The 23,661-nt window shown below is 39.1% G+C and overlaps 1 protein-coding gene across 1 annotated transcript; it reads left to right on the top strand.

Annotated features, from left to right (window-relative positions):
- Nucleotides 1–918: 918 nt before the first annotated feature.
- LOC127409629 (pre-mRNA-processing factor 39-like) lies at nucleotides 919–22,452 on the top strand. Its single transcript, XM_051644323.1, has 14 exons — nucleotides 919–1,058; nucleotides 3,641–4,173; nucleotides 4,265–4,390; nucleotides 5,360–5,478; nucleotides 5,609–5,776; nucleotides 5,864–6,026; nucleotides 6,392–6,499; nucleotides 9,974–10,138; nucleotides 10,545–10,671; nucleotides 16,740–17,008; nucleotides 17,241–17,425; nucleotides 17,561–17,635; nucleotides 21,860–21,977; nucleotides 22,063–22,452. The coding sequence occupies exons 1-14, from the start codon at nucleotides 1,046–1,048 to the stop codon at nucleotides 22,150–22,152; spliced, it is 2,259 nt and encodes a 752-aa protein (XP_051500283.1). The 5' UTR covers nucleotides 919–1,045; the 3' UTR covers nucleotides 22,153–22,452.
- The last annotated feature ends 1,209 nt before the right edge of the window (nucleotides 22,453–23,661 follow it).

Genomic DNA, 23,661 nt, shown 5'->3' with positions numbered 1-23,661 from the left:
ATGCATATTGTTTTTAAGGTAAATAAGTAATACTATGTACATCAGTAGGTTTAAATAAATATTATATTAGTATTAAACGTTGTCCTGTATTTTGATTTAATAGCCTGGGCTATGAAATACCCTCTATCGGATACTTTACGAACAGTGTTGGGTGTAATCCATTACCAAGTAATTAATTACTGTAATTAAATTACTTTTTCATTGAAAAAAGTAAAGTAAGGGATTACTCTTACATTTTCAGTAATTTAGTTACTTCTGACGTAATTGTGTTAAATACTGTATAGACTATAGAACAATTCTATATAAAACAATAGTGAATTTAAAATTGAAATGTAACGTCTAATGTTAAAATATATGTTTTCTAATTTAACGCTGCTCCCTTAAATTCTTTGGCCAGTTCATGAATAATTTATTTGATTTTATATGATTTACTTGAAAGAATTAAAAGAACAGTTTTCATCTGGTCAAGGTTGATAAGGGTTTTAGAAAGTAATTAGTAATAAGTAATGCAGTTACTTTTCAGACAGAGTAATTAGTACAGTAATCTAATTGCACTGTAGATGTAATGAGTAGTTAGTAATTAATTAGTTTTTTTAGAGTAACTTACCCAACACTGTTTACGAATTATTATTTAACGAAACTCGCCTTTCTGTGTATTTTGGTCGTGCCCTTTTACCTAAAGTCTCGCGAGAGCCACATTGAACGTTCTCACACATACTCTGTTTGTGTTTATTTAAAATCATACAGAAACCCTACACCTAACCCAACCACTCAACTTAACCCTAACCTCACCCCTACCACTAAATATAACCCTAAACCTTCACCTTAGTAACAGCGAATTAAGGCTCTCGCGAGACGTAGGCTGCCGTGGGGTTACCGTCTAGACACAGCCATGAATTTCAGTATAATACCGCAGTGCGCAGGCGCAGAATATTCTTATCCTTCTCTGGTCGCTCGACGCAGTGGATGTTGAAGACCATATGTTTATCAAACACATACAACTTCGAAGAAGTTACCAAAATACCTGCTATTTCAACCGAGTTTCATGGAAGACTCTGGTGAGTATCCACCCCATCACGGATTTCCAGCACTGAATGTCTGCTTCTTGTGGTTTTGTCTTGAGAAACTAAATGAACGGCGTCGAGTCGACATCAGCTAGCAGGCCGAAAACAGACAGCTGGACCCGACGGCGGGTTTATAGACTATTTTAAAGCGTTTTATGTTGATTTTGTTACCAATTTGCGCTCTTAAACATATTTAAATGGGTTCTGTCGTGTTTGAACCCAGCTTTGAGGGAAACAAACGAAGATATCGGCCTGCAGTGTTTTTGAACTAACTTCGACGCGTCATCGTGTCGTTTGACCCGGAAACCATTAATACACAATAACGATTTCTCCAAGTGTTTACGTGTTTACGTGTTTAGTGTTAATGTATGTTTGTGAGTGTGAGGTTGTGTATTAGGGTTGGACTGAAGTATAAGTCTATACAGGTCTGATTTGATTGTATACACAATTATTAAACAGAATTTGGGATGCAGATGCTCTCAATATTAATATAATCTGTAAAATACTGCAAGGGCCATTAATATAAGCGAGAAGTTTGAGTTGAAGCTGTGAGTACATATTAGATTCATAAACTCTTGAAAAACTTTAGTTTTTTTTTTCTTCTACAAAATAAATTGATTCAGTGACTTTAAAGTCATGTGTTGTAAGTAGTGTTGGATGTAATACGTTACCAAGTAATTAATGTATTAAAATACTTTTTCATTGAAAAAAGTAAAGTAAGGAATTACTCTTACATTTTCAGTAATTTAATTACAGTTACTTCTGATGTAATTGTGTTTAATAGAACAATTCTATATAAAACAATAGTGGTTTTAATCCTTGTGCGACCTTCGGGACATTTCTGTCCTTTTCATTTTTGTTTTTTCGATCATTTTGGCTGTGTTAATGCCAACGGCATAAATATTGCCAAAGGTGTGTATTTTGGGAGGAGTTTTGATATTTCAACCTCAGTTCCTATAATACATCTATAATAGATAAAATAGTTACACTCAGGACCTTCAGGACAAAAATGTCCCCATTGAAACCTATTAAAACTGCAATATTTGATCCCAGTGTCATTAAAGCATAAAATCATGAATTCTATGATATTATACTTTCATTCAAGAGCCCTGTCTTCAAAATTTACATTTTTAATATTTTCCACCAGATGGCGACATTTTTCTCATGTTTAGCCTATGGAGCAAATACAAGCTTTTCCCCTATTCTCTGTTTGCTGTATTATAGAGCACTGCAGGACAACTGAATAAATGATGCAGCTAAAATTGTGTGTGTGTGTTGGTATGGATGTCAGAGTGTGTTTTGTATGTGTGTACTGAGAAATGTGTGTGTGTGTGTAAAAAAACAACAGTGGCATTATGTAAACAAACTGGCATTTAAAGGGTTAAAATCTTGAAAATGAATGAATATTTGGTAGTTATAATCAGGACTGATGTTGGTTAAAAAACTTAACTCATTGAAAGTGGAAAATAATATTAATATATAATATTATTATGGCAGTTTTTTGACATGGACATTTTTGTCCTCGAAGGACCTCTGAGTAATTTAACGACTAATGTTAAAATAAGTTGTCTAATTTAACGCTGCCCCCTTCAATTCTTTGGCCAGTTCATGAATAATTCGATTTTATGATTTATTTGAAAGAATTAAAAGAAGAGTTTTCATCTGGTCGAGGTTGATGAGGGTTTTAGAAAGTAATTAGTAATACATAATGCAATTACTTTTCAGACAGAGTAATTTGTACAGTAATCTAATTACACTGTAGATGTAATTAGTAGTTAGTAATTAAATACTTTTTTTAGAGTAACTTAGCCAGCACTGGTTGTAAACTACCAACTGAAAGGTATTACAATGGAAGTGAATGGGGCCAATCCGTAAATGTTACAATAAATGAGTCAATAATATAAAGGTTTTTGCAGGGTCACTCCATGTGACTTGAACAAAATGTGCCTTTTCATTAAAAAAAAAATATATATTTAATATGAAATTTTTTATTTTTATTTTTTTTTTTTACTTTACACAGTCTTGAGGGTCTAAAGGGTGTTTGGTTTTTTTTTTTTTTTTTTTTGGTCACGTGACAAAACAGCTGCCTACATGCTGGACTGGCTACACCACATGAGAAATAAAGAAATATTAATAATAAATTATTCTGCACTATTCAAGCCAACAATTCTGTTTTCAAGAATTTCAGTTTTGAATGAAATTTGTTTTTTATAGTCTCCAGATGGTTACACCACATGACATTTTTGACTAAGCCCCAGAATAAATCTCTAAATGACTTTGAACTCAGTAATCCAAAACATATTAATCACTATAGAGGTGTATTCAAGTAATTGTTTTAAGAGAATTGCATTTATTTATTTATTTTTTTTGAAATTTGAAAGGTTGTTCCATGGACCATAGAAAACAATCAACCTTAGGCAGTTTCAATATCTGAAACTAAAATCCTGAGATCCTAGAAATGGACCTGGCTTTGGTTTAAAATAAATGGCATTGAAATTAGCATTTTGAATTTTTTTTGTAACTTATGCATACAAATAAATATTAAATAAATGATTATTTCGATCTGTCTGTTTCAGGTGATCCCATGATGGGAATGCTAGACACAAATTCTCCTGACAGTGGGGACACTATGGAAGCTACGGGGGCTGATTTTGGCACAGATCTGACCGCTCCTGGCTGGACTACGGCACAGGTTCCTCTCACAAACTTAGAAGGTCAAGAATGCGATCAGGTGCAACAGGCGATCGCCACTGAACAGCACCAGCTCTACTCGATGGACCTTATTAAAACTGCAGCAGATAACGTCAACCAGAAGTCCAGTGGGTCAGACCCCGGTCTAGATAACTCTGTGCAGGCAATCGCTCAGCTGTCAGAATTAAACGGAGAGCATACGGACCAATCAGCAGAGCAGACGGCCGGCGACTCGGAGAGCCCTTCGAACATGGAGCTCGAGGACGTGCCCAAAGAGGGAGCAGAACCAGCCGCAGGTTCGACTGAGGCACAAGAGCCTGAACTTCCCTTAGAGTATGAGAGGCTCTATAAGGTTGTGGAAGATGATCCTGAAGACTTCAACGGCTGGGTTTACCTTCTGCAGTATGTTGAACAAGAGGTACCGGTAGATGCCTTGTTGTGAAAATGCTATTAAATCAAAAATGGTATAGATATATGTTGGTTTATACTGAGATGTTTTTAACTTTCAGAATCACCTGGTGGCTTCAAGGAAGGCGTTTGATGCATTTTTCCTACACTATCCATACTGTTATGGATATTGGAAGAAATACGCAGATATTGAGAAGAAACATGGCTGCATTCAGGTTGCAGATGAGGTACGTAAGATTTCACTTAATTTCTTCATGCTTTATTCAATTTCTCACAGACAAAAATATAGTGCGTAATAGCTAAGTATATGTCTTTGACAGTTATGTTGGTGTTGATTATATGCTGCTTTTTTGCTTATAACCTCACGAACAATAAACGAAACATAAAATATCACATACCATAACTTAGAGGAGGTGATTATCTTTCAAACGAGTCCACACACAAGATAATCAGATGCATAGATCATTAGATAATCCACATGAAGCACAATGTTACATATGACCACCAGGAGATGGCGCCAAATACATGACACAGACTCAATGATGACTCAAATGACACAGAATGAAACTCATTCTGTGAAATCTCATTACTAAAATCATGTCTGCATGCTATGCAAACCTTTTAGTCATTGTTGTGTTTGCATGTGTAATTAGTTCTTATGTACAGTTATTATGTTTTATTGGTTTGGACACTAGGATAAATAATCTTTGTAATGTTGTAACTTTTGATTGCTTTGTCGTATCAACACACAAATTTTCTCAGATACATGATTGGAGAAAAAAAAAAAAAAAGTTTTTCGGAGCCACCTTATTTACACCCAGAGATATATAATGTAAAATAAGATAAATAAGTCAAGTACATTTTTGGCTCAGTTTTTTTGTGATTTTTCAGCAGTTTCTTAGGCTGAGAGTCTCGGAATGGATCAATCTATATCGTTAAAAAATTCGAAAAGTTTTCTTTACAATGATACCAAACACTTGACCCTCATTGTTTTTTTTCTTGTCGAGCTATAAGCCTTTAATTTTGTGTATGCAACTGAAATAGGAAAACTTCAAAAGCACCCATAGAGCTTAAAGAGTTAAAATAAATATTAAGTTTTGATTTCATCTCTTATTCTTTTTAAAGCTGTTGGAGAATGTCATGTTGTAAAAAGCATTGCACAGATGTATTGAATTTGAATGTAATTTTCCTCGCAGGTGTATCGACGAGGTCTTCAGGCCATTCCGCTCAGTGTCGACCTTTGGCTTCATTACATCACGTTCCTGAGAGAGAACCAAGACACCAGCGATGGAGAGGCGGAAAATCGCATCAGAGCGTATGTACACCCCTCTGTCTTGCTTTGCAGAAAATTAACACCCTGAACTAATGAAAGGCAACCTTTTGAATATGACTAGTTTAAATGGAAATATTGAAGCACTCGAATGACCTGGATGCTTTTTTTTCAGGTCCTACGAGCATGCAGTCCTCGCCTGTGGTACAGATTTCCGTTCTGACCGTTTGTGGGAAGCGTATGTCAGCTGGGAGCTGGAGCTAGAGAAACTGGCCAATGTCACAGCCATCTATGACCGTGTCCTCTGCATTCCTACACAGCTGTACTCGCAGCACTTCCAGAAGTATGTACTCTCTACACACTTTATAGTTATTACAGTGATTGCACGGCAGATCTGCTTTCATTTTGGTTTAACTGCGGTCACTTTCAGGTTCAAAGAGCACGTACAGAACAACAATCCCAAGCACTTCCTGTCTGAAGAGGAGTTTGTGCAGCTCAGAGTGGAACTGGCCAATGCTAATAAACCCAACGGAGATGAGGCTCCTTGTGAAGAACTGCCACCGGGCACAGAAGACCTGCCCGATCCTGCTAAGGTGAGAGCGCCACCTGTTGTCTGTGGGGTTTCTAAACATGCCAGAGGTCGGGAGGGCCCTACCTGATCCTGGAGACAAGTAAAACTTGTACAGGTTTGAAGAGGTGTCTTTCCGTTAGCAGCCAATGAAAACCTGAGGGTCCAGGTTGACATCCAATCAGGGACTTGGGACGAAATGACACCGTCCCCCGACCCCTCCCAGCACCAGGGCTTGGGCCACAGCTGATTCACTGGGTGTGCATACTGCGTACTGTTTCTGTCAAACTCAGGGTGATGTAAACACTTTGTGTAGCTGGACATCAGACGAGATAAGTTGTTTATGCCTTCATGATGTCATGACTCAAGATGGTTTGTTTTGCTCTTTAGAGAGTGACGGAGATTGAAAACATGAGACATAAAGTGATCGAGACGCGACAGGAGATGTTCAACCAAAATGAGCATGAAGTCAGCAAACGTTGGGCCTTTGAAGAGGGGGTGAGTACTTCAACCAGGAGTTTTCAATCGCTTACAGTTACAACCACCCAAAACAACCTAGCAGCCAATTTGTAACTACTAATCAAACACCCAAAACACCTAACTAGCCACATAGCAACGCCCTGGTGAACACCCAAAACACCATATTTATTGCATAACACCCTTGCAATCACCAACAACACCTTAACATCTGCATAACAATGCCCTGGCAACCACCCAGAACACCCTAGAAACCACATAACATTCCGGTATTCACCCATAAGATCCTAGCAATGCCCTGGCAACCACCCAGAACACCTTAGCAAGAGCCCTGGCAAACACTGAGGACACCTTAGCAACCACTCATAACACCCTTGCAACCACCAGAGCAGCCTAGCAACTGCATAGTAATGCCCTGGCAACCACCCATAACATTCTAGCAATGTCCTGGCAACCACCCATAACATTCTAGCAATGCCCTGGCAACCACCCTGAACATTCTAGCAACGCCCTGGCAACCAGAACATTCTAACAACTGCATAGCATTGCCCTTGCAACCACTCAGAACAATGTAGCAAGAGCCCTGTCAAACACCAAGAACACCTTAGCAACCACCAGAACACCCTAGAAACTGCATAGCAACGCCCTTGCAAGCACCCAGAACACCTTAGCAACTGCATAGCAATGCCCTTGCAATAACCCAGAAAACCTTTGCACCCACAAAGTTACACCCTGGTAACCTAAAAGAACATTCTAGCAGCTGCATAGCAATGCCCGGGTAACCACTTAAAACACCCTAGCAACCACCCTAAATACCCTAGCAAACACCCTGGCAACTACATAGCAATGCCCTGGCAACCTAACAGAACATTCTAGCAGCTGCATAGCATATACCCTGGTAAACACCCTAGCAACCGCATAGCAACGACTTGGCAAGAACCCAGAACACCTTAGCAACCACATAGCATAACAATGCCCGGGCAAGCACCCAGAAAACCTTAGCAACCACATAGTAACACCCTTGAAAATACCCAGCACACCTTAATAACCACACAGAACACCTTAGCAACCGTATAGCAACACCCTAGCAAACATTTAGAACACCTTAGCAACCACATAGCAGTGTCGTAGCAACCACATAGCAACACCCTGGCAAACACCCAGAACACCCTAGCAAACACCCTGGCAACTGCATAGCAATGCTCTGGCAACCTAACAGAACATTCTAGCAACTGCATAGCATACGCCCTGGCAAACACCCTAACAACCACGCAGAACACCTTAGCAACCGCATAGCAATGCCTTAGGAACCACCCAAAACAACCTAGCAACCACACAGTATCACCCTTGCAAATACCCAGAACACATTAGCAACCACCCTGAACACTCTAGCAACTGCATAGCATACGCCCTGGCCAACACCCTAGCAACTGCATAGCATACGCCCTGGCCAACACCCTAGCAACTGCATAGCATACGCCCTGGCCAACACCCTAGCAACTGCATAGCATACGCCCTGGCCAACACCCTAGCAACTGCATAGCATACGCCCTGGCCAACACCCTAGCAACTGCATAGCATACGCCCTGGCCAACACCCTAGCAACTGCATAGCATACGCCCTGGCCAACACCCTAGCAACTGCATAGCATATGCCCTGGCCAACACCCTGAACACCCTAGCAACTGCATAGCATACGCCCTGGCCAACACCCAGAACACCCTAGTGTGCATGTTCAAAAGGTTTCTTCATTACAAGTAACTCTTTAATTTGCTTTCATTTATTGACAGTTGTTGGAGAATGGTGTCATAGGTGACTGTTGATGCAGTTGTGCTCAAAAGTTTGCATACCCTGGCAGAAATTGTGAAATTTTGGCATTGATTTTGAAAATATGACTGATCATGCAAAAAAAACTGTCTTTTATTTAAGGATAGTGATCATATGAAGCCATTTATTATCACATAGTTGTTTGGCTCCTTTTTAAATCATAATGATAACAGAAATCACCCAAATGGCCCTGATCAAAAGTTTACACACCCTTGAATGTTTGGCCTTGTTACAGACACACAAGGTGACACACACAGGTTTAAATGGCAATTAAAGGTTAATTTCCCACACCTGTGGCTTTTTAAATTGCAATTAGTGTCTGTGTATAAATAGTCAATGAGTTTGTTAGCTCTCACGTGGATGCACTGAGCAGGCTAGATACTGAGCCATAGGGAGCAGAAAAGAACTGTCAAAAGACCTGCGTAACAAGGTAATGGAACTTTATAAAGATGGAAAAGGATATAAAAAGATATCCAAAGCCTTGAAAATGCCAGTCAGTACTGTTCAGTCACTTATTAAGAAGTGGAAAATTCAGAGATCTCTTGATACCAAGCCAAGGTCAGGTAGACCAAGAAAGATTTCAGCCACAACTGCCAGAAGAATTGTTCAGGATACAAAGAAAAACCCACAGGTAACCTCAGGAGAAATACAGGCTGCTCTGGAAAAAGACGGTGTGGTTGTTTCAAGGAGCACAATACGACGATACTTGCACAAAAATGAGCTGCATGGTCGAGTTGCCAGAAAGAAGACTTTACTGCGCCAGTGCCACAAAAAAGCTCAGTTACAATATGCCCGACAACACCTTGACATGCCTCACAGCTTCTGGCACACTGTAATTTGGAGTGACGAGACCAAAATAGAGCTTTATGGTCACAACTATAAGCGCTATGTTTGGAGAGGGGTCAACAAGGCCTATAGTGAAAAGAATACCATCCCCACTGTGAAGCATGGTGGTGACTCACTGATGTTTTGGGGGTGTGTGAGCTCTAAAGACACGGGGACTCTTGTGAAAATTGATGGCAAGATGAATTCAGCATGTTATCAGAAAATACTGGCAGACAATTTGCATTCTTCTGCACGAAAGTTGCGCATGGGACGCTCTTGGACTTTCCAGCATGACAATGACCCTAAACACAAGGCCAAGTTGACCCTCCAGTGGTTACAGCAGAAAAAGGTGAAGGTTCTGGAGTGGCCATCACAGTCTCCTGACCTTAATATCATCAAGCCACTCTGGGGAGATCTCAAATGTGCGGTTCATGCAAGACGACCAAAGACTTTGCATGACCTGGAGGCATTTTGCCAAGACGAATGGGCAGCTATACCACCTGTAAGAATTTGGGGCCTCATAGACAACTATTACAAAAGACTGCACACTGTCATTGATGCTAAAGGGGGCAATACACAGTATTAAGAACTAAGGGTATGCAGACTTCTGAACAGGGGTCATTTCAGTTTTTTCTTTGTTGCCATGTTTTGTTTTATGATTGTGCCATTCTGTTATAACCTACAGTTGAATATGAATCCCATAAGAAATAAAAGAAATGTGTTTTGCCTGCTCACTCATGTTTTCTTTAAAAATGGTACATATATTACCAATTCTCCAAGGGTATGCAAACTTTTGAGCACAACTGTATGTCAGTTATTCTAAACTGTCATTGTGCTCCTCTAGATCAAGCGTCCGTACTTCCACGTGAAAGCGCTGGAGAAGACCCAGCTGAGCAACTGGAGAGAGTACCTTGACTTTGAGCTGGAGAACGGCACACCGGAGCGCGTCGTGATTCTGTTCGAGCGCTGCCTGATCGCCTGCGCACTCTACGAGGAGTTCTGGATCAAGGTAGTTAGACAGCCCTTTCGTAGTCCTCACGATTTCCTCTGTCCACCCCTTTGCTTCCCCATCAACGATATCTTCACTTCCACAGTAACACTTCCTGCACTCTTTGCGTGTAACGTTGATATTTGACTGTATCTGTTATATTAGGGGATGGCCCTGCTTGCCACACAAGATTTGACCGCAGCATTTGCCAACTACGTTGCATCTCTCCGTCTACTTCTACCTTAAAGAAACTTATCTTATTGGTTCCATGAAGGTGCTGATGGGTTTAAAACAGAAATTCTCAAAACGATCTTGTCAATGGAAATTCAGCGGTGCGGGGATTTGAAATGAAAGCTTAATGTTTATGTCTTCTTTTCCCTGTTCTTCTGTTATGTCCTCTCTTTCCTGTCCTGCTTTTTCTCTGAAGTACGCCAAGTATCTGGAGGGCTACAGCACTGAAGGAGTGAGGCACATTTACAAGAAGGCCTGCAGTATCCATTTGCCCAAGAAGCCTGCTGTTCATCTCCTCTGGGCGGCGTTTGAGGAGCAGCAAGGTGAAGACTTGAACTTTGATTTTAAAGTGCTTTAGGGCTGGGCGATAGGCCGATGTTATCGGATATCGATGATGTCTTACAAATCTCCCGATGCAAGAACAGTATCAGTAAATGGTATCCCAGGGTGTGAAATTTGCACCTGCTAAATGCAACGAGGCTGAATCAAGCTCATTATTCACAAGCTCCTCGTCCAAATATGGGTATTTCATGAGCGGGTAATTTTGCTCTTCTACCCGCAACAGAGGTGGTTGATTTTTAAGACGTCACAGAGTAACACACGACAAGAAATGCTGTGTCTTTGTGTTTAACATGCTTGAAGAAATGCACTATTATATTTTTAAGAACAGACAAAAGTAAAGCCGTCAATGCCCGTGTCTGATGCGCTGTTTGTTCAGTTGCGTGCAGCGGGAGCGTCTCGTTAAACGCGTGTGTGTGTGTGTGTGTGTGTGTGTGTGTGTGTGTAAAGAGTTATTACTCTTCTGTTTCAGTTGTGCAGGGTTCCCGCGGATCCTTAATGTCTTAAATTCAGTTTTCCAAAATGTAAGGTCATAAAAGTCTTAAATGATATAACTAAAGTCTTAATTTTTATTTAAAAAGGTCTTAACTTTGGGGGCAGAAAGACTGGAATTGTGATATGACCTAATTTGGTTATCAAACTTCAAAAGAATATGATTTAATTAAATGCATACGCTGCATCCTTCAAAATGAAAACACGGCACTGTTGTATTTTCTTCAAGCACGCAGGGGCTTATGAGTAGTTCACAATCATTAAGCCATATCGTAAATTTATGACAAACTGTCACTAATGATCAACTGTTGAAGATGATGATGATATAGTGTTGAAATATGACTGTTTACTTTTATATATAAAAAAAAAAAAAAAAATCACCTTTTCTCCCAATTTGGAATGCCCAATTCCCACTACTTAGTAGGTCCTCGTGGTGGCGCGGATACTCGCCTCAATTCGGGTTGCGGAGGACAAGTCTCAGTTGCCTCCGCTTCTGAGACCGTCAATCCGTGCATCTTATCACGTGACTCATTGTGCATGACACCGCGGAGACTCACAACATGTAGAGACTCATGCTACTCTCCACGATCCACGCACAACTTACCACACGCCCCATTGAGAGTGAGAACCACTAATCACAACCACGAGGAGGTTACCCCATGTGACTCTACCCTCCCTAGCAACTGGGCCAATTTGGTTGCTTAGGGGACCTGACTGGAGTCACTCAGCACACCCTGGATTCGAACTCACTGAGCAACCCAGGTCCCGACAATGTTTACTTTTAATTGTTTATATTGTAATACGTTGTAGATCATTGTAGGAGTGCGCATTTTATTTCCCTTATCTGTTTGAATGAGCAGCTGGAAGCAGTGAAGGCAAACATTTCAAAATAAGAGTCCCCTGTGTATTTCACCCTTTGAAATTAAAAGTTCCGTGCTATGAATAAAATATATATTTTTCCCTCGTTATTGGTATTTTGGTTGCACCATAATCTGCATCTGCAATTTAATTAAATCTGGACGCTTGTATCCTCTGTCTGGCCCTCCCCATCACATGAAGACTAAGAACATTTAATATAAAACTATTGGCAGATGAATTGCCTTTCAACACATTGTCGTATCAGCAAAATCCAATATTGGTCGACCTATATTTATATAATGGTACATAAACCAGTTTTGATGTGATATAAATGTGGAAAACATGTCTTGAGTATTTTAAACTTGCATATATCCTACCCTGTTTTACTGATGATCAATGTTAAGGCCATGTTGAATGTGTTCCCCTGTCTGTTTAAGAGTCTGATGCATGATTTATTTTGAGATTGTGTTGGTTTGTTTTGACCATCTCAGGAGGTGCTGTGAGTTTAGTTCGCTTCTTTCCACGGAGCAGTTTGTGCTTAACATGCATTGTGAATGCAACTCTGCAGATTTACAAGACCACGTTTACCTTGAACATAAAATAACACGAGAATTTATTAGGCTTAAACCTAATTTGAAACTGTAATATGTTGAACTTCCTATTGGTAATGTTTTTACCTATTGCACCAACAATCATGCCACGGAAGGTTTTTCCCCATTCTGATGGTTGATGTGCACATTAACTGAAGCTCCTGACCCGTATCTGCATGATTTTATGCACTGCACTGCAGCCACATAATTGGCTGATTAGATAATCGCATGGATGATTGTTGGTGCCAGATGGGCTGGTTTGAGTATTTCTGTAACTGCTGATCTCCTGAGACGAGGGGGACCTACACAGTATTAGGCAGGTGGTTTTAAAGTTGTGGCTGATCGGTGTTTATGTGTGTGTGTGTATATAATATATATATTAGTTTTCTTATACACTGCCTGGCCAAAAAAGTCAGATACTCTTAACATTTCTTCGGACCACCTTTAGCTCTGATTACGGTACATCATGGCATTGTTTCGACAACCTTGTGCAACATCACAACATTTATTTCCATCCAGAGTTGCACAAATTTTTGCCCGAGATCTTGTATTGATGACGGGACAGTTGAACCGCTCTGTGAAGTCTTCTCCAGCACATCCCAAAGACTTTCAATGAGGTTAAGGTCAGGATACTGTGGTGGCCAATTCATGTGTGAAAATGATTCCTCACACTCCCTGAACCACTCGTTCACAATTTGAGCCCGATGAATCTTGGCATTGTCATCCTGGAATATGCCCGTACCATCAGGGAACAAAAAATCCATATGATGGGATAACCTGCTCATTCAGTACATTCAGGTAGTCAGCTGACTTAATGTTATTGCCCCATTACATAACGTCTTGACCTGACCAATTGAAGCAACCCCAGATACTACAAACTCTGAAACGGTCATTTCTCTGTGCGGTCAGCGTCTCTTCTATGAGTCGTGTGAATGTCCCGATCTAAGGGGGAGAGATTGAAACTGCACCCGTCTGATGCACACTCTGTCACGAGACGCTCATCCCTCGACTATCCTTAAATAAAAGACCCCAAAATTTCACAATTTCTGCCAGGGTATGCAAACTTTTGAGCACAACTGTGTTACTTCTCAAGTAAATGTATCTTGTTTAAAGGATTTTTTTGCAGTGAATTTTTTTACTGAATTAAACTTAATAAAAAGTATTTTTCCCTTTAATTCAGTGAATGTCATTTAGAGGTATTTATAAAAGATGATTTTGTCCTCTTTATTGTTAGTAATCACGTTTAATACAATCTTTTAAGTCGGGGCAGAAGCTGAATAATCGGTTCAGAGCTAACGATTAATCGTTGCAATAATCGCCTGAATAATCGTTTAATAATTATTAGATTAGTCGATTATCAAAATAATTGTTAGTTGCAGCCCTACTAACAAGTGGCTTTCTTGTGGCCACACAGCTGTTTAGTCACAGTCCTGTAAGTTCTCGTCACATTGTGCGTGTGGAAATGCTCTTACTTGCACTATTAAACGTAGTCGTGAGTTCTACTGCCGATTTTTTTTTTTTTTAAACGGTGTGACTTCAAACGTTGTAGTGATCTTAGATCACGATCATTCAAGATTTTTTTCCGACCACATTTCTTCTGTGAAGCTGACGGTTCACCGCTATCCATCCAGATTTTAATAATACGTTTTCCACGAACACAGGATATGTCTGCTGACATGGTTGTGTAAGAGATGAGAAGCTACACATTTCATCAGTTAGGGTTAAAAGAATTGTTGCCAGCTGAAACATTAATCACTGTTATAATGATCCAATCATAGGCTCTGAAGTATCTGCTTATTTAAATCAAAACAGCAACCTTTTTTGGGGGGCCAGGCAGTGTATATGATTTCACCCAATATAATATGCAAGATTGTACATTTTATTTTCATATTTCACTTTCGATCCTTTTAAATCACATTTTAGCTTGTGTACAAATGTGCAAATTTCACATTCGATCAATTTATATATCGTAAAAAAAAAAAAAAATTTAAGTTTGGAAAGTAATGAAAATAGAATTAATAGTTATATTATAAAACAGTAATTTAAGTGCTGCTATATCAAAGCTACTATGTAAAAAAAAAAAAAACCCTTGCATAGAATTGTTAAATGTTTGTTAAATTCTTTGGTATTTACACTGTTTTCATGTTACTACATTTTGTAACATGTTTGTTTATATGCACTTGTATGATTTACATTGATATGTATAACGAGCGCTAAATTGGTACTGTCTCTTTAAGAGAATGGCTACTCTGCCAGGAAGTGTTTGCAGTTGAATAAGCGCAGCACACATTAACGAGAGAGATGTTGCACAGTGGTTTTTTATCTGTGCAATGTATGATTAGAAATGTTTCTTTATCTTTTTGATCACCAACTGACTGTAAATAACAAAGGATTTTAAAAGAGACATGAAATGCCTGGGTCTCATCTTTGGATACAAAATACATGGAACGCAGCAAAAGGAAGCTTTTATTTGCATTATGTATCGACTTAATGTACAAATATTTATTCTACAAGTTTTCATTCGAATCTACAACCTCAAGTTTTGCAACACTTTAACCTTCTAACTGATAGCGTTACTGGTTTGTAGCATGCTTTGAAACAGAGAACGTTTTGAAAACAGTCTGGGGAACGGTGTAACTAAAGTCAGAGTTGACGTCGTTAAATGCAATGCCAATGCCATTTCACAGCTGAACTACAGCGATGGTGACAGCGCGATCACGACAGATCCAGACCCACTGCAGCCAAATAAGCTTAATTTGCTTAAGGTCACTCACGAGACTGAATCCAGCTTCTTAATTGCCAACTTCTTTTTCAGTAAAAGGATCGTGGCGCTCAAGTTCTTCTTCACCACTACACAACTCAATCTCTGGCGAGTCAAATCTGAGTATTTACTCGCCAGTGGCGAATATATATTTTAGTTGCATAGCGTGAAATTTTGTTGCATGCGAGTGATTTACCCACAATGAAGAGGGCTGCTAAGGTGGTGGGAAAGGCTGATAACAGATTAATCTGCTGATAGTTTTTAAAATTGATTTATATAATGTAAAAAAAGTCATTCTTTACTGTGGCGGGCAAAGCGAGAGTCCAAAATGAATAAAATCCCAGATGCAGTTTTTTGTTCAACCAAAATCCCAATAATAACCAGAAAAAAAAAATTAAGGTTTGGTGCATAACGCAGGACTTAAGTATAAACAACCCGAAACACACCAGGGACTCTTATTTTGAAATGACAAAATGATGAAAAAAAACTATCGACACCGATTGATCTGTAAAACCGATATATCGGTCTACCTCTAGTCTTCAGTCATTTTTAGGCTATTTTAGCCTATTTTTTATTCATTTCTCACCTGTCGTAGACGAATACTTGCGTGATGGTAAATGGGGTGGTTGGAGATGGTAAATGTTTGGATTTGGGAAGGTGATTATATACTATTTTTTTTATCACTTCGTTATTTTAATTGCTTTTTTCATTTATAGTGCAATTTGAATTAAGTTTGTTTTTCAGTAAATGAATTTATTTTTAAAGCAAAAACAATTAAGCAGAAATATTAAGTGACCCTCGGCAGGGGTGTTGACGATATAATCGGACATCGGGATATTTAAGGCGATTATTGAGAAAATATTTTTTACGAGGACTCCTATCATGTGGAATCAAAATTTCCTTAATCTTTTGATATCAGGAATATGTACTATGGAAACTTACTGCAAGTTTCAGAAGTCAAAAGGTAATTATTAAAACTTAATGGCAACAAATCCTCATGTTGAGGTAATGAGAAAGCTGGATCTTTATTACTGAACACCACAAGAACTAAGAGTAAAATATAAAGTGATGAAGAATCACAACATTAGAAACGAGCAGCTAAAGTTTATTTTAAACAAGAACCCTAAACATTTCAGTCGCAATGAGGCTGTTATTGAAGGATGTGCCAGTTAACTATATTAAACCATTAAAGGTACAGCAGCAAAAGTCTTTATTTTAAGGGACAGAGATGATGGATGGAAAATGGACATGAAACTTTAATTGTAGCAAAAAAGCTTAATCGTTTAAATTTTCCCTGAGGTCTACTTATGTTAAGTATATGAAATGATCCTTTTAAATTATGTATGTACAGGGAACATTGACGAGGCCCGCAGCATTTTGAAAGCGTTAGAGGCGGCGGTCCCGGGATTGGCCATGGTGAGGTTACGCAGAGTGAGTCTTGAGCGTCGTCATGGCAACATGGATGAAGCAGAGGCCTTGTTGCGCGATGCCATCACAAGCGGGAAGAGCGGCAGCGAATCGTCATTTTACGCCGTGAAACTGGCCCGACAGCTGGTGAAGGTGCAGAAGAGTATCACAAAGGCCAAGAAAGTTCTGATGGATGCCATCGAGAAAGATGAGGTACAGATATTGAAATCCCTTTAAATGTCTCTGGTCTTATTCTGCATGTTGTTTTAAAGATACATTTGTTTTCAGAATTTTCTAATGCAACCAAAGCCCTGTCAGTCATTTATTTTGCTATTACAACCGGCTGACTGTACATCATCTCTTGCGTCTCATCCGCCCCTCGAAATGCAGCAGGTTTGTACATGTGCTCAAGATTTAATCTGCTCTTCTCATTTTCTCACTGCAGACGAACCCAAAGCTCTACCTGAACCTGCTGGAGCTGGAATATAGTGGAGACGTTCAACAGAATGAAGCTGACATCATTGCCTGCTTTGACCAAGCGCTCGGCAGCCTGATGGCGCTGGAGTCACGTGTCACTTTCTCACAACGCAAAGTCGAGTTTCTCGAGGACTTCTGCAGTGACATTAATGTGTGAGTGCAGCACTTCCTTCACATGCTTTATAGCGCCATTCAGAATCAACTGTTTTGCCACTACATGCAGAGTAGGGTACTTCTGTAAAACGTACGTTTTACTTTTGAGAGATAATTGGTTTTATGTTCACACAGACTTGTGGCCGCATACGATCAACATCAGAAGCTCGTAAAGGAGCTAGACTCAACAAAGAGGAAAGCAGAGAACGGGTAAGCTACAATCACACACACAACTGATATTCTTAACAGAAAAGTCTTACACTTACAGACCTGTAAAGAGTTTGAGCTGAAGGATTTTATTTATTTAAATTGTAAATGTATAGGTCATGCTAGTATTTGTTGTACTGCCTTTAGTTTATGCTGGTGACTTACATTTGAGTATTTAAAGAAGACCAACATTTAATAATACAAAAACTCAAAGAATAATGTTTGGAATCGTTATAGTCAGGGTCCAAAATGAACACCTGCCATGCGCCAAATGCTGGTAAATTTTCTATTTGGCTGGTGAATTTTGCGGTGTCCTGCCATTCTGGCTGGTGCATTTTTCTTTCTATCAGTTTAGAGGAGCCGGTGTTGCAGTGACGCTTTACAAGCTCCTTGGCTCATACTCGCGCGCTCTGTTTGTAGCAGATGGGCACATTCTGACTACATCTTTAATTAATTAAATAGCAGCCGTTTGCAGTTTAATAATCACTTTGTCACATAGTGACCAGCTTTTCCGGAGGCGAAAGCGTCCTTTAAAAAAACACAGAAATGTAAAGGGCTTCAAAATAAAAGCTTCGCCAAATAAAAGCTAAATTTAAACGGAAAATAGTACGACAGAAATATAACACTACTGTATAGTTAAGTAATATTCACTTTAATACTACTACTACTAATAAAGATAATAAATAGTGATAAGAAATATCTCACTCTTATGATGCTCTGTTATGCAACATTTTATTTGATAAAAATAACTCCAGTGTTGTATTTTGGATTGTGCTGTGAGGTTCTGTATAAAAGCATTTTATTTGATTAAAGTTTTAATGAATTCGTTTATTTAGACACAGTTTTGATGATAAAACTGAAATTAAAAGTTGTATGGAATTCAGAAAAAAAAACAAAAACAAAACAGATCAGTATTGGCGTGTACTGAAAAGTATCGGTACTCGTTCTCTAAATCTATGAGCTGTCTCTCTTTAGTGAATCAGAAAGACTTATGAATCAGTTGGAGCTGACTGAATGAAACGACTGACTCCAAATAAACCAAGAACTGTTACTATGTTACGTGTCCAGGGTTCCTGTGGCTCCTTAAAGTCCTAATGACCTAACAACCACATCACAACACCTTAGCAGCCACCCAACACACCACAGCAAACATTCAGCAACAGCCTGACAATCACAATAAAATGCCCTGGCAACCCACTCAGAACACCCTAGCAACCACCTAGTAATGACCTAACAACCACATCACAACACCCTAGAAGCCACCCAACACACCCCAGCAAAGATCTAGCAACAGCCTGACAACCAAATTATAATGCCCTGTCAACCCACCTAGAACACCCTGACAACCACCTAGCAACACCCTGAAAACACCTTTGCAACCACATAGGAACCACCCAAAACACCCCAGCAAACACCTAGTAATGACCTAACAACCACATCACAACACCCTAGCAGCCACCCAACACACCCCAGCAAACATTCAGCAACAGCCTGACAATCACAATAAAATGCCCTGGCAACCCACTCAGAACCACCTAGCAACCGCATAGCAACCACAAAGAACACCCCAGCAAACACCTATTAATGACCTAACAACCACACCACAACACCCTAGAAGCCACCCAACACACCCCAGCAAAGATCTAGCAACAGCCTGACAATCACAATAAAATGCCCTGGCAACCCACTCAGAACCACCTAGCAACCACCTAGCAACCGCACAGCAACCGCAAAGAACACCCCAGCAAACACCTAGTAATGACCTAGCAAACACCTAGTAATGACCTAACAACCACATCACAACACCCTAGAAGCCACCCAACACAACCCAGCAAAGATCTAGCAACAGCCTGACAACCAAATGATAATGCCCTGTCAACCCACCTAGAACACCCTGACAACCACCTAGCAACCCCCTGAAAACACCTTAGCAACCACATAGGAACCACACAAAACACCCCAGCAAACACCTAGTAATGACCTAACAACCACATCACAGCACTCTAGCAGCCACCCAAAACACCCCAGCAAACATTCAGCAACAGCCTGACAATCACAATAAAATGCCTTGGCAACTCACTCAGAACACCCTAGCAAACACCTAGCAACACCCTAGCAACCACTTAAACACCTTAGCAACTGCATAGCAACCACCCAGAACACCCCAGCAAACACCTGGTAACAAACTAACAACTAAATTACAACACCCTAGCATCCACCCAAAACACCCCAGCAAAGATCTAGCAACAGCCTGACAACCACATTATAATGCCCTGTCAACCCACCCAGAACACCCTAGCAAACACCTAGTAATGACCTAACAACCACATCTCTTATATTCAGTTTTCTCAAATTTAGGGTCATAAAAAGTCTTAAATCTTAATATAACAAAAGTCTTAATTGTCATTTAAAGATGTCAAATTTGGGGACTGAAAGACAGGAATCGCGGCATGTCCTAATGTGATTATGGAGTGGTGGTGGCGTAGTGGACTAAAGCACATAACTGATAATCAGAAGGTTGTTGGTTCGATCCCCACAGTCACCACCATTGTGTCCTTGAGCAAGACACGTTGCTCCGGGGGGTTGCTCCCTGTAATAAAGCTTTGAAATTTGCAGACAAATCAGAAGTGTTACATTTTGATCATTTACTAATAATTTTGCACTGCACATATTATTGTAATCAGTAAAAACATCAATCTCATCAAATATTCATGTGTCATATGTTGTTGGAAATCTCTCAAAGAGTAGAATACAACCAGCCTATTTGTTTTACTCAGACACAAATATAGTGAGTAATAGCTAAGTATATGTCTTTAACAATTATGTTGGTGTTGTATATATGCCGTGTTTTCGCTTATTTCACAAAAAATAAATGGAACATAAAATATCACATAACATTATTTAGAGGAGGTGATTATATTTCAAATGAGTCCACACACAAGATAATCAGATGCATAGATCATTACATAATCCACATGAAGCACAATGTTACATATGACCACCAGGAGATGGCGCCAAATACATGACACAGACTCAATGATGACTCAAATGACACAGAATGAAACTCATTCTGTGAAATCTCATTACTAAAATCATGTCTGCATGCTATGCAAACCTTTAGTCATTGTTGTGTTTGCATGTGTAATTAGTTCTTATGTACAATTATTATGTTTTATTTGTTTGGAGATGTTTTTGGACACTATTATAAATTATTTTTGTAATACTATAACTTATGATTGCTTTGTCATATCAACACAAAATTATTCTTAGATAGTTGACATGATTGGGAACAAAACAAAAGCAGTTTTTTGGAGTCACCTTATTTACACCCAGAGATATAATGACAAATCAGGAAAAAGTACATTTTTGGCTCAAATGTTTTTTGTTTTTATCAGTTTCTTAGGCTGAGAGTCTCAGAATGTACCATAATCTATATAATTTAAACATTTGAAAAGTTTTCTTTACAATGATATCAAACACTTGACCTGTCTGTCTGTCTGTCTGTGTGCCTGTGTGTGTGTGAACATGTCTCGAGTATTTTTAACAGGCAGATATCTTTTCAGTGTTAAGGTCTTGTTGAATTTGTGAGTAAAAGAATCTGTGATGCATGATTTATTTTGATTATGGACACAAAGTATTAATTTCATTGTTCAGGTCTTAAAAAGTCTTAAAATTGATTTTAAAAACTCTGCAGCAACCCTGGCGTACTTAAGGTTCATGAGACTCAGAGTTAACTTACTAGTCACTCATATGACAACATGTAGTTTAAAAGACAAAGTTTTTTGTAGAAAGCGAATAATCTGAGAGATTATTCTAAATGGGCTATCTGCCGATTAAATATTTCATAAATAAAAAAATATATATAATCCTTTAAAAAAAGCAGCTCATTTTTATGTATACAGTATTGTTTATTTGTCTTGTGTCTGTAAAATCCACTTGTAAAATGCAATAATCAGGTAAGAAATCTGATAGGCTGGTAAAAAAAGAAATGTCATCTTCCAGCCACCTTGACTGGTGGGTTAAAAAGTTAATTTCAGACAGTTTCAGTAATGACAATAATGGGCTTTTTCTTTATGCAATATTTCTTTATTTTTTTCTTTTGATTTTGGGCAGAAATATGAGCTAGACATGTTTTTAAAGGCTGATTTATTCTCCACAAGCCCTAATGCATTTTATTTGCAAATACACAAGCATTTAAAATGATCTTCTTGTGTATTCCCAACGCAGCTCACAGGAGCTAGATGCAAAGAGACAACGGACAGATGACCAATCAGCAGCCTCCGGTGAAATGATGCAGGACATGCAGGCCAACCAAGCAGGATACAACTATAACAACTGGTATCAGGTGAGCTGCTGTACATTTGAATTACACAAGACATGATCTTAGTATGTGTGTGTCATTGTTAATGTGTTCCATTTTTCTTTTCCAGCAATATAATTCATGGGGAAGTCAGAACTCGTGGGGTCCATACAGCCAGTACGGCCAGTATAACCAGTACTACCCACCACCCCCCACATAACGGACTACAGCGACCTGTTTGAGCACCATCTTTTTACCTGTTCATACAGCTTCATCATTCTCACATTTAGACTTTGTTGTGTGTTTTTCTGGCATGTTGAAAGATAAATTGAGCATATTTTTCCCCTTCTGTAAAAGTGCAAGTGAGTTTAATTTTTTGTTTTGGAGGTTTAATTCTGTTAGTTGAATGATTTACATTTGTATGGAAGGAGTTTAACCTCAGCTCTGTGATCTTGTGTTCAGAGATAAACATTTTTTATTTGAATTTGGTTTCATAATAAAGAGATTGACATCTTCGACTACACAATTTCAGGTATTTCTTTGAATGGTCAAATTGAGACATTTTTGGGAATGTTCAGTATAAAATGAAACGGTGAATCAGCAAGCTCTTTAGTAACAAATTAGTTTATTGCTATCTTATCTTCTGTTTCCTTAAAGCTGGGGGGGGGGTAAATAAGGCATTTAAAAAGTGACAATATAAAATATATCGGCAAGCAGCACCATGGGTCCATTTCCACCCGGTGGTTTTCGTAATACAATGCAAAGTGGACATGCATTTGACATTATTCTAAACAATTCTGAAGCAATTTGGGTAAATATAAGAGGACTATTTTAAAGTCTGTTGTAAGAGCCACACTTCCTGCTGCCAGTTGGTGGCGCTAAGACCGTGACCCAAAATAGTCACATCCATGTGATTAGCCTCCAAGACTAAACGTACATCTCAATTTTTATCTAAATCACACATTGCACGTAGAAGATATGAGACACTTCCTGTTTCCCATTTTTCGCCATTAATGCCTCGCCATGACAACACCGTTTGATATATCAAAAATCTGTTGTGGCAGTCTAATGAATCCTCTAGGAGGAGTATTTAAAAGTTCAGAGCTTGTGATTTTCAGAAATCCTAAATGGACGACTTCCTGTTGGGCAGAGCTAATGACTGCGAGTATGAAAGTTGTCCAGCTTGCACACCCCACACCAAATTTCAAGAGTTTTTATGCATGTTAAGTACCCCAAAAGTACCGAAAACCTTGAAAAAATAATAATAATCCTTAGAAGAACAATAGGGCCTCCGCAATTTCAGTGCTGGGAAATATGATAAAAAATTGAAATAATAATAATATAAAACATTCCAGATAACTTCTTTCCAATAAGTCAATAATTCTTCGAAGTAGAACACAAAGAGTCATACAATTTTTTTAAATCAATACAAAAAAGCCAAAAGTTCGGTTTTGAAGCAGTAATTTCTGTATATGATTCATAGCCAGAGGTTATTTAGCAGAGACGGGCCACTTCTATAAAATGATTGGAAGAAATTAGAACACCTAACGTCAACGGATGTAGAAAGGAAGTCCCGCCTTACAGGTGAAAGAGCCAATCACCTTTTGGATAAAGACATCGCCTGTCAATCAACTCTAGAACGCGCATGCGCATTAGCTATACAAGCCTGGAAAATCTTGTTTTTTTTAACGTAATCTGAGGTAAAGAAGCACCATTTATGACTCCAGTG

This window comes from Myxocyprinus asiaticus, chromosome 19 (assembly GCF_019703515.2).
Source record: "Myxocyprinus asiaticus isolate MX2 ecotype Aquarium Trade chromosome 19, UBuf_Myxa_2, whole genome shotgun sequence".
Classification (NCBI taxonomy): domain Eukaryota; kingdom Metazoa; phylum Chordata; class Actinopteri; order Cypriniformes; family Catostomidae; genus Myxocyprinus; species Myxocyprinus asiaticus.
The sequence above is the reverse complement of the archived record's forward strand: the minus strand, read 5'-3'. Positions and strand labels throughout refer to the sequence as shown.